This window comes from Hemibagrus wyckioides, linkage group LG26 (genome assembly GCF_019097595.1).
Source record: "Hemibagrus wyckioides isolate EC202008001 linkage group LG26, SWU_Hwy_1.0, whole genome shotgun sequence".
Classification (NCBI taxonomy): domain Eukaryota; kingdom Metazoa; phylum Chordata; class Actinopteri; order Siluriformes; family Bagridae; genus Hemibagrus; species Hemibagrus wyckioides.
The window spans coordinates 569,156-580,945 of NC_080735.1; the positions used below are offsets into that span (position 1 = coordinate 569,156).

At 41.2% G+C, this 11,790-nt stretch overlaps 1 protein-coding gene across 2 annotated transcripts in view; it reads left to right on the forward strand.

The window, feature by feature from the left end:
- rnf175 (ring finger protein 175) overlaps positions 1 to 11,025 on the forward strand; it is a 14,231-nt gene extending 3,206 nt beyond the window's left edge. For both annotated transcript variants that reach the window (XM_058381207.1, XM_058381208.1), the window contains exons 6-9: positions 97 to 217; positions 8,408 to 8,541; positions 8,720 to 8,821; positions 8,982 to 11,025. In XM_058381207.1, coding sequence (XP_058237190.1) covers positions 97 to 217; positions 8,408 to 8,541; positions 8,720 to 8,821; positions 8,982 to 9,102 — 478 coding nt within the window. In that variant the 3' untranslated portion in view covers positions 9,103 to 11,025. The remainder of the gene's footprint in view (positions 1 to 96; positions 218 to 8,407; positions 8,542 to 8,719; positions 8,822 to 8,981) is intronic.
- Positions 11,026 to 11,790: the final 765 nt, after the last annotated feature.

Below are 11,790 nucleotides of genomic sequence, written 5' to 3' on the forward strand. Positions count from 1 at the left end.
AATTTGGTCCCAGATGGAGTTGGACTCGTCTGATCTAAACCGATGTTTTTAATATTCAGTGTAAAGGAGTTAAAGCGTCTGGGTTTGATTGGACAGGATCAGGGCGGAGGACTCGATGGATGTGGGTGTGGTCATGCTCTTCTACGGACTGTACTATGGCGTGATGGGACGAGACTTTGCTGAAATCTGCTCGGACTACATGGCGTCCACTATCGGGGTGAGGACTCTTCATTTAAACACGGCTTCATTACGCTGAACACACTCGCGCTTCACGTCTCTCGGGATGAGTCTCAGTCTGTTGATGAACTGATGTCAGTGCATGAGGAGAGGAATAACACACACGGGGATGTGCTGCTCAGGGAAAATAATCAGTGTGAGGATCAGACCACTCTGTTCTGGATCCTCTAACACCATCACCCCCGCTGTCTTATTCCTTCCTGTGGGTGAGCTTTCCTCATGTTGTCTCTGTAACCTGTGTGTGTGTGTGTGTGTGTGTTTCAGTACTGTAACCTGTGTGTGTGTTTCAGTACTGTAACCTGTGTGTGTTTCAGTACTGTAACCTGTGTGTGTGTGTGTGTGTGTTTCAGTACTGTAACCTGTGTGTGTGTGTGTGTGTGTGTTTCAGTACTGTAACCTGTGTGTGTGTTTCAGTACTGTAACCTGTGTGTGTGTTTCAGTACTGTAACCTGTGTGTGTGTGTGTGTGTGTGTTTCAGTACTGTAACCTGTGTGTGTGTTTCAGTACTGTAACCTGTGTGTGTGTTTCAGTACTGTAACCTGTGTGTGTTTCAGTACTGTAACCTGTGTGTGTTTCAGTACTGTAACCTGTGTGTGTGTTTCAGTACTGTAACCTGTGTGTGTGTTTCAGTACTGTAACCTGTGTGTGTTTCAGTACTGTAACCTGTGTGTGTGTTTCAGTACTGTAACCTGTGTGTGTGTTTCAGTACTGTAACCTGTGTGTGTGTGTGTTTCAGTACTGTAACCTGTGTGTGTGTGTGTTTCAGTACTGTAACCTGTGTGTATTTCAGTACTGTAACCTGTGTGTGTGTTTCAGTACTGTAACCTGTGTGTATTTCAGTACTGTAACCTGTGTGTGTGTTTCAGTACTGTAACCTGTGTGTGTGTTTCAGTACTGTAACCTGTGTGTGTTTCAGTACTGTAACCTGTGTGTGTGTGTGTTTCAGTACTGTAACCTGTGTGTGTTTCAGTACTGTAACCTGTGTGTGTGTTTCAGTACTGTAACCTGTGTGTGTGTTTCAGTACTGTAACCTGTGTGTGTGTTTCAGTACTGTAACCTGTGTGTGTGTTTCAGTACTGTAACCTGTGTGTGTGTTTCAGTACTGTAACCTGTGTGTGTGTGTGTGTGTGTGTTTCAGTACTGTAACCTGTGTGTGTGTTTCAGTACTGTAACCTGTGTGTGTGTTTCAGTATTGTAACCTGTGTGTGTTTCAGTACTGTAACCTGTGTGTGTGTTTCAGTACTGTAACCTGTGTGTGTGTTTCAGTACTGTAACCTGTGTGTGTGTGTGTGTGTTTCAGTACTGTAACCTGTGTGTGTGTGTTTCAGTACTGTAACCTGTGTGTGTGTTTCAGTACTGTAACCTGTGTGTGTGTTTCAGTACTGTAACCTGTGTGTGTTTCAGTACTGTAACCTGTGTGTGTTTCAGTACTGTAACCTGTGTGTGTGTTTCAGTACTGTAACCTGTGTGTGTGTTTCAGTACTGTAACCTGTGTGTGTGTTTCAGTACTGTAACCTGTGTGTGTGTTTCAGTACTGTAACCTGTGTGTGTTTCAGTACTGTAACCTGTGTGTGTGTTTCAGTACTGTAACCTGTGTATTTCAGTACTGTAACCTGTGTGTGTGTGTGTGTGTGTTTCAGTACTGTAACCTGTGTGTGTTTCAGTATTGTAACCTGTGTGTGTTTCAGTACTGTAACCTGTGTGTGTTTCAGTACTGTAACCTGTGTGTGTGTTTCAGTACTGTAACCTGTGTGTGTGTGTGTTTCAGTACTGTAACCTGTGTGTGTGTTTCAGTACTGTAACCTGTGTGTGTGTTTCAGTACTGTAACCTGTGTGTGTTTCAGTACTGTAACCTGTGTGTGTTTCAGTACTGTAACCTGTGTGTGTGTTTCAGTACTGTAACCTGTGTGTGTGTTTCAGTACTGTAACCTGTGTGTGTGTTTCAGTACTGTAACCTGTGTGTGTGTTTCAGTACTGTAACCTGTGTGTGTGTGTGTGTTTCAGTACTGTAACCTGTGTGTGTGTGTGTGTTTCAGTACTGTAACCTGTGTGTGTGTGTGTTTCAGTACTGTAACCTGTGTGTGTGTGTGTTTCAGTACTGTATCCTGTGTGTGTGTTTCAGTACTGTATCCTGTGTGTGTGTTTCAGTACTGTATCCTGTGTGTGTGTTTCAGTACTATAACCTGTGTGTGTGTGTGTGTGTTTCAGTACTGTAACCTGTGTGTGTGTGTGTTTCAGTACTGTAACCTGTGTGTGTGTTTCAGTACTGTAACCTGTGTGTGTGTTTCAGTACTGTATCCTGTGTGTGTGTTTCAGTACTGTATCCTGTGTGTGTGTTTCAGTACTGTATCCTGTGTGTGTGTGTGTTTCAGTACTGTAACCTGTGTGTGTGTGTGTTTCAGTACTGTAACCTGTGTGTGTGTGTTTCAGTACTGTAACCTGTGTGTGTGTTTCAGTACTGTAACCTGTGTGTGTGTGTGTTTCAGTACTGTAACCTGTGTGTGTGTGTGTTTCAGTACTATAACCTGTGTGTTTCAGTAATATAACCTGTGTGTGTGTGTGTTTCAGTACTGTAACCTGTGTGTGTGTGTGTTTCAGTACTGTAACCTGTGTGTGTGTGTGTGTGTGTGTGTGTTTCAGTACTATAACCTGTGTGTGTGTGTTTCAGTACTATAACCTGTGTGTGTGTGTGTGTGTGTGTTTCAGTACTATAACCTGTGTTTCAGTATTATAACCTGTGTGTGTGTGTGTTTCAGTACTATAACGTGTGTGTGTGTGTTTCAATACTATAACGTGTGTGTGTGTGTGTTTCAGTACTGTAACCTGTGTGTGTGTTTCAGTAATATAACCTGTGTGTGTGTGTTTCAGTACTATAACCTGTGTGTGTGTGTGTTTCAGTACTGTAACCTGTGTGTGTGTGTGTGTGTTTCAGTACTATAACCTGTGTGTGTGTTTCAATACTATAACCTGTGTGTGTGTGTGTTTCGGTACTATAACCTGTGTGTGTGTGTGTTTCAGTAATATAACCTGTGTGTGTGTGTGTTTCAATACTATAACCTGTGTGTGTGTGTTTCAGTAATATAACCTGTGTGTGTGTTTCAATACTATAACCTGTGTGTGTGTGTTTCAGTACTATAACCTGTGTGTGTGTGTGTTTCAGTACTATAACGTGTGTGTGTGTGTGTGTGTGTGTGTTTCAGTACTATAACCTGTGTGTGTGTGTGTGTGTGTGTGTGTGTGTGTTTCAATACTATAACGTGTGTGTGTGTGTGTTTCAGTACTATAACCTGTGTGTGTGTGTGTTTCGGTACTATAACCTGTGTGTGTGTGTGTGTGTTTCAGTACTATAACCTGTGTGTGTGTGTGTGTTTCAATACCATAACCTGTGTGTGTGTGTTTCAGTACTATAACCTGTGTGTGTGTGTTTCAGTACTATAACCTGTGTGTGTGTGTTTCAGTACTATAACCTGTGTGTGTGTATATGTGTGTGTTTCAGTACTATAACCTGTGTGTGTGTGTGTGTGTTTCAGTACTATAACCTGTGTGTGTGTTTCAATACCATAACGTGTGTGTGTGTTTCAGTACTATAACCTGTGTGTGTGTGTGTGTTTCAGTACTATAACCTGTGTGTGTGTGTTTCAGTACTATAACCTGTGTGTGTGTGTTTCAATACCATAACCTGTGTGTGTGTGTTTCAGTACTATAACCTGTGTGTGTGTGTGTGTGTGTGTGTGTGTTTCAGTACTATAACCTGTGTGTGTGTGTGTGTTTCAGTACTATAACCTGTGTGTGTGTGTTTCAGTACTATAACCTGTGTGTGTGTGTGTGTTTCAGTACTATAACCTGTGTATGTGTGTGTTTCAGTACTATAACCTGTGTGTGTGTGTGTGTGTTTCAGTACTATAACCTGTGTGTGTGTGTTTCAGTACTATAACCTGTGTGTGTGTGTGTGTGTGTGTGTTTCAGTACTATAACCTGTGTGTGTGTGTGTTTCAGTACTATAACCTGTGTATGTGTGTGTTTCAGTACTATAACCTGTGTATGTGTGTGTTTCAGTACTATAACCTGTGTGTGTGTGTGTGTTTCAGTACTATAACCTGTGTGTGTGTATGTGTGTGTTTCAGTACTATAACCTGTGTTTCAGTACTATAACGTGTGTGTGTGTGTTTCAATACTATAACGTGTGTGTGTGTGTGTGTGTGTTTCAGTACTATAACCTGTGTGTGTGTGTGTTTCAGTACTATAACCTGTGTGTGTGTGTGTGTTTCAGTACTATAACCTGTGTGTGTGTGTGTGTGTGTTTCGGTACTATAACCTGTGTGTGTGTGTTTCAGTACTATAACCTGTGTGTGTGTTTCAGTACTATAACCTGTGTGTGTGTGTGTGTGTGTTTCAGTACTATAACCTGTGTGTGTGTGTTTCAGTACTATAACCTGTGTGTGTGTGTGTGTGTGTGTGTTTCAGTACTATAACCTGTGTGTGTGTGTGTTTCAGTACTATAACCTGTGTATGTGTGTGTTTCAGTACTATAACCTGTGTATGTGTGTGTTTCAGTACTATAACCTGTGTGTGTGTGTGTGTTTCAGTACTATAACCTGTGTGTGTGTATGTGTGTGTTTCAGTACTATAACCTGTGTTTCAGTACTATAACGTGTGTGTGTGTGTGTGTGTTTCAATACTATAACGTGTGTGTGTGTGTGTGTGTGTGTGTTTCAGTAATATAACCTGTGTGTGTGTGTGTTTCAGTACTATAACCTGTGTGTGTGTGTGTTTCAGTACTATAACCTGTGTGTGTGTGTGTGTGTGTTTCGGTACTATAACCTGTGTGTGTGTGTTTCAGTACTATAACCTGTGTGTGTGTTTCAGTACTATAACCTGTGTGTGTGTGTGTGTGTGTGTGTTTCGGTACTATAAACTGTGTGTGTGTGTTTCAATACTATAACGTGTGTGTGTTTCAATACTATAGTGTGTGTGTGTGTTTCAATACTATAACGTGTGTGTGTTTCAGTACTATAACCTGTGTGTGTGTGTGTGTGTGTGTGTGTGTTTCAGTACTATAACCTGTGTGTGTGTGTTTCAATACTATAACGTGTGTGTGTGTGTGTGTTTCAATACTATAACGTGTGTGTGTGTGTGTTTCAGTACTATAACCTGTGTGTGTGTGTTTCAGTACTATAACCTGTGTGTGTGTGTTTCAGTACTATAACCTGTGTGTGTGTGTTTCAGTAATATAACCTGTGTGTGTGTATGTGTGTGTTTCAGTACTATAACCTGTGTGTGTGTGTGTGTTTCAGTAATATAACCTGTGTGTGTGTGTTTCAGTGCTATAACCTGTGTGTGTGTGTTTCAATACCATAACGTGTGTGTGTGTGTGTGTGTGTTTCAGTAATATAACCTGTGTGTGTGTGTGTTTCAGTACTATAACCTGTGTGTGTGTGTGTGTGTGTTTCGGTACTATAACCTGTCTGTGTGTGTTTCAGTACTATAACCTGTGTGTGTGTGTTTCAGTACTATAACCTGTGTGTGTGTATATGTGTGTGTTTCAGTACTATAACCTGTGTGTGTGTGTGTGTGTTTCAGTACTATAACCTGTGTGTGTGTTTCAATACCATAACGTGTGTGTGTGTGTTTCAGTACTATAACCTGTGTGTGTGTGTGTGTGTTTCAGTACTATAACCTGTGTGTGTGTTTCAGTACTATAACCTGTGTGTGTGTGTGTTTCAATACCATAACCTGTGTGTGTGTGTTTCAGTACTATAACCTGTGTGTGTGTGTGTGTGTGTGTGTGTGTGTGTGTTTCAGTACTATAACCTGTGTGTGTGTGTGTTTCAGTACTATAACCTGTGTGTGTGTGTGTTTCAGTACTATAACCTGTGTGTGTGTGTGTGTTTCAGTACTATAACCTGTGTATGTGTGTGTTTCAGTACTATAACCTGTGTGTGTGTGTGTGTTTCAGTACTATAACCTGTGTGTGTGTGTGTGTTTCAGTACTATAACCTGTGTGTGTGTGTTTCAGTACTATAACCTGTGTGTGTGTGTGTGTGTGTGTTTCAGTACTATAACCTGTGTATGTGTGTGTTTCAGTACTATAACCTGTGTATGTGTGTGTTTCAGTACTATAACCTGTGTGTGTGTGTGTGTGTTTCAGTACTATAACCTGTGTGTGTGTATGTGTGTGTTTCAGTACTATAACCTGTGTTTCAGTACTATAACGTGTGTGTGTGTGTGTGTGTTTCAATACTATAACGTGTGTGTGTGTGTGTGTGTTTCAGTAATATAACCTGTGTGTGTGTGTTTCAGTACTATAACCTGTGTGTGTGTGTGTTTCAGTACTATAACCTGTGTGTGTGTGTGTGTGTTTCGGTACTATAACCTGTGTGTGTGTGTTTCAGTACTATAACCTGTGTGTGTGTTTCAGTACTATAACCTGTGTGTGTGTGTGTGTGTTTCAGTACTATAAACTGTGTGTGTGTTTCAATACTATAACGTGTGTGTGTTTCAATACTATAACGTGTGTGTGTGTGTTTCAGTACTATAACCTGTGTGTGTGTATGTGTGTGTTTCAGTACTATAACCTGTGTTTCAGTACTATAACGTGTGTGTGTGTGTGTGTGTGTTTCAATACTATAACGTGTGTGTGTGTGTGTGTGTGTGTTTCAGTAATATAACCTGTGTGTGTGTGTTTCAGTACTATAACCTGTGTGTGTGTGTGTTTCAGTACTATAACCTGTGTGTGTGTGTGTGTGTTTCGGTACTATAACCTGTGTGTGTGTGTTTCAGTACTATAACCTGTGTGTGTGTTTCAGTACTATAACCTGTGTGTGTGTGTGTGTTTCAGTACTATAAACTGTGTGTGTGTTTCAATACTATAACGTGTGTGTGTGTTTCAATACTATAACGTGTGTGTGTTTCAGTACTATAACCTGTGTGTGTGTGTGTGTGTGTGTGTGTGTTTCAGTACTATAACCTGTGTGTGTGTGTTTCAATACTATAACGTGTGTGTGTGTGTGTGTTTCAATACTATAACGTGTGTGTGTGTGTGTTTCAGTACTATAACCTGTGTGTGTGTGTGTTTCAGTACTATAACCTGTGTGTGTGTGTTTCAGTACTATAACCTGTGTGTGTGTGTTTCAGTACTATAACCTGTGTGTGTGTGTTTCAGTAATATAACCTGTGTGTGTGTATGTGTGTGTTTCAGTACTATAACCTGTGTGTGTGTGTGTGTGTGTGTGTGTTTCAGTAATATAACCTGTGTGTGTGTGTTTCAGTACTATAACCTGTGTGTGTGTGTGTGTGTGTTTCAGTACTATAACCTGTGTGTGTGTATGTGTGTGTTTCAGTACTATAACCTGTGTGTGTGTGTTTCAGTACTATAACCTGTGTGTGTGTGTTTCAGTACTATAACCTGTGTGTGTGTGTGTGTGTGTGTGTGTGTTTCAGTACTATAACCTGTGTGTGTGTGTATGTGTGTGTTTCAGTACTATAACCTGTGTGTGTATGTGTGTGTTTCAGTAATATAACCTGTGTGTGTGTTTCAGTACTATAACCTGTGTGTGTGTGTGTTTCAGTACTATAACCTGTGTGTGTGTGTGTGTATGTGTGTGTTTCAGTACTATAACCTGTGTGTGTGTGTGTGTATGTGTGTGTTTCAGTAATATAACCTGTGTGTGTGTGTGTGTGTATGTGTGTGTTTCAGTATTATAACCTGTGTGTGTGTGTGTGTTTCAGTACTATAACCTGTGTGTGTGTGTGTTTCAGTACTATAACCTGTGTGTGTGTGTGTATGTGTGTGTTTCAGTACTATAACCTGTGTGTGTGTGTGTATGTGTGTGTTTCAGTAATATAACCTGTGTGTGTGTGTGTGTGTATGTGTGTGTTTCAGTACTATAACCTGTGTGTGTGTGTGTGTTTCAGTACTATAACCTGTGTGTGTGTGTGTTTCAGTACTATAACCTGTGTGTGTGTGTGTTTCAGTACTATAACCTGTGTGTGTGTATGTGTGTTTCAGTACTATAACCTGTGTGTGTGTGTGTTTCAGTACTATAACCTGTGTGTGTGTATGTGTGTGTTTCAGTACTATAACCTGTGTGTGTGTGTGTGTTTCAGTACTATAACCTGTGTGTGTGTGTGTTTCAATACTATAACGTGTGTGTGTGTGTGTGTGTTTCAGTACTATAACCTCGGTGGAATGCCTTCTCGGAGCCTGTGCCATGATATCTGTGCCGTTTGTGGTCAGAAGACTTTAGTGGACGTTGACGAGGAGGGCGTGGTCGAGGACACCTACCAGCTCTCCTGCAGTCACATGTAAAGCGTCTCGGTGTTTCGGTCGCATGTCACTGCACGCTTTACAGTTTCATTGTAATTACAGTCTGCTCGTGTTTCTGGACGAGTCGAACCGTAACACACTCCGTCATGTGGTGTGTAAGTTTGATCAGTTGGTAGGAGGTGAGGTCAGGGTTCACCTTCGTGTTCTTCCTGACAGATTTCATGAGTTCTGTATTCGAGGCTGGTGCATTGTGGGTAAGAAGCAGACGTGTCCATACTGCAACGAGAAAGTGGACCTGAAGAGAATGATGAGCAATCCGTATCCTTTACCTGTGCTTTACTCCCTCAGGTCACCTGATCCAGGTGTTTTATATGATAAACTCTGATGGAATTGAAGGTTTGAAGTGTTTTGTGTAAATCCTCTACAGAGCTGTAAATCATCTCCTTTCCAGTTTTTTCCTCTTAACCGTGAGCTCCAGCTGGGAGAGGACACACGTCCTGTACGGTCAGCTGCTGGACTGGCTCAGATACCTGGTTGCCTGGCAGCCGATCATCATCGGCATTGTGCACGGGATAAATTTTTCACTTGGTCTTGAGTGAAGTGCCGTGAAGAGTCTTTAAAAAGTGTTCAGTTGTTTGCCATTAAATTATTTGATTATAAACTTTAACTTAATGTAGAAAATGTTTTCTGTAGTGTTTTATTTATTTACTAAACAACATGGCGGCCGTGAGAAAAGACTCAGATGTTTATATTCATCCTGAAATGCACACACAAACATAAAGTAGCCTTTATTCACTTCTTCACGTTATCTGTAATTACACACAGAGCTGCTGCTGAGTTCTGGACTCTGATTGGTGGATCAGGTGGTGATTAATTCTGATTGGTGGATCAGGAGGTGATTAATTCTGATTGGTGGATCAGGAGGTGATTAATTCTGATTGGTGGATCAGGAGGTGATTAATTCTGATTGGTGGATCAGGAGGTGAATTCTCTCTAACAGCAGCTCTATAGTGCAGGTTTATATTCCTGCCCTCACTCTGATTGGTTGAGGTTTTGCGTAAGGAAATGTTTCACATTTATGGAAGGAGTCTCCAGTGTGAGAGCTTTATAAACAGAGAGGCTGGTGAGGGAACGGCCAGTTATAGCTACTGTAATGGAAATGTGAATAGGAAACGACTCGGTCCACAGCATTAATGTAACTAGAAACAGATAAAATGTCTCATGCTGTTGGTTAATAAAGAGAAGTTTATCATCCAGACTGTTTTATTGATCAGAATCAAGACAGAATTCTACACTTTACTGATCAAGTCAGAAATCAGCTGTTTAATAACAAACCTATCAGAGTAAAGAGTCTGTTCACACCTTCATCTATCACTCTATCACTCTAGGTGAGGTGGTGTGAGAGGAGGTGCGAAAGGTGGTGCGAGAGATTCAAGATTCAATTCAAGATTTAAAGAACTTTATTAATCCTAGGGGGAAATTCCTTTGCCATGTTATAGTTGTTCAAATAAAAATATGAGATAGAAAAAAAGAAATATATACACCGTTATATAAACTGTAAAATAGAATAAATAAATAAATACAAATACTATACGAATAATAGTGTTAACTGTAATAATGCACACAAGGACTGTAAATTGGTGAAAATTTTAATGAGTGATAATGGTAAAGTTGTACTGTACATGAAAGGCCCATAATTACTATAGCACCCATTACTGATTATTGCACATGAAAATGTCCAACACTTGTAACACTTGGAGGAATTGTACAGTTCAAGTGCCACAGGGATGAAAGATTTCCTAAAGTGCTCAGTGATACACTTGGCAGTGGTCAGTCTCTGGCTGAATGTGCTCTTCTGATTAACCAGCACACCGTGTAGTAGATGAGAAGGGTTGTCCAGGATTGAATGGAGTTTTGACAGAATCCTTCTCTCAACAACAACTTGAAATGGGTCCAGCTCCATGCCAAGTACAGAGCCAGCCCTCCTGATTAGTTTGTCCAGTTTATTTCTCTCTGCCACCTTCATGTTACTTCCCCAACAGACCGCTGCATAGAAAATGACACTAGACACCACAGACTTGGAGAACATCCGCAGTATGGTGTTGCAGACGTTGAAGGACCTGAGCCTCCTGAGAAAGTACAGCCTGGTCTGACCTTTCTTGCAGAGTGCTGTTGAGTTTTGTGTCCAGTCCAGTTTGTTGTCAATATGGACTCCCAGGTACTTGTAATACTCAACAATTTGAACTTTTTCACCATGGACAGACAAAAGAGAGACTGGGGTTATGGATTTTCTAAAGTCCACTACCAGTTCCTTTGTTTTCCTTTGAGAGGAGGTTAGCTGAACTGAGTGTTGTACGTTTTGCTTCAGAATCTGATTTCTCTGATCAGATTATTTACATTTGCACTTTCTGGTGTAGGTTCAGTATGAATTCCGTTTTTGTGTTTATTTGCTACTGTTACTCGACTCAGTTACACACGTCACTGTAGTGTTACACACGTCACTGTAGTGTTACACACGTCACTGTAGTGTTACACTCGTCACTGTAGTGTTACACACGTCACTGTAGTGTTACACTCGTCACTGTAGTGTTACACTCGTCACTGTAGTGTTACACTCGTCACTGTAGTGTTACACACGTCACTGTAGTGTTACACTGGTCACTGTAGTGTTACACACGTCACTGTAGTGTTACACACGTCACTGTAGTGTTACACTCGTCACTGTAGTGTTACACTCGTCACTGTAGTGTTACACTCGTCACTGTAGTGTTACACACGTCACTGTAGTGTTACACTGGTCACTGTAGTGTTACACTGGTCACTGTAGTGTTACACTGGTCACTGTAGTGTTACACACGTCACTGTAGTGTTACACTGGTCACTGTAGTGTTACACACGTCACTGTAGTGTTACACACGTCACTGTAGTGTTACACACGTCACTGTAGTGTTACACTCGTCACTGTAGTGTTACACACGTCACTGTAGTGTTACACACGTCACTGTAGTGTTACACACGTCACTGTAGTGTTACACTCGTCACTGTAGTGTTACACACGTCACTGTAGTGTTACACACGTCACTGTAGTGTTACACTCGTCACTGTAGTGTTACACTCGTCACTGTAGTGTTACACACGTCACTGTAGTGTTACACTGGTCACTGTAGTGTTACACTGGTCACTGTAGTGTTACACTGGTCACTGTAGTGTTACACACGTCACTGTAGTGTTACACTGGTCACTGTAGTGTTACACACGTCACTGTAGTGTTACACACGTCACTGTAG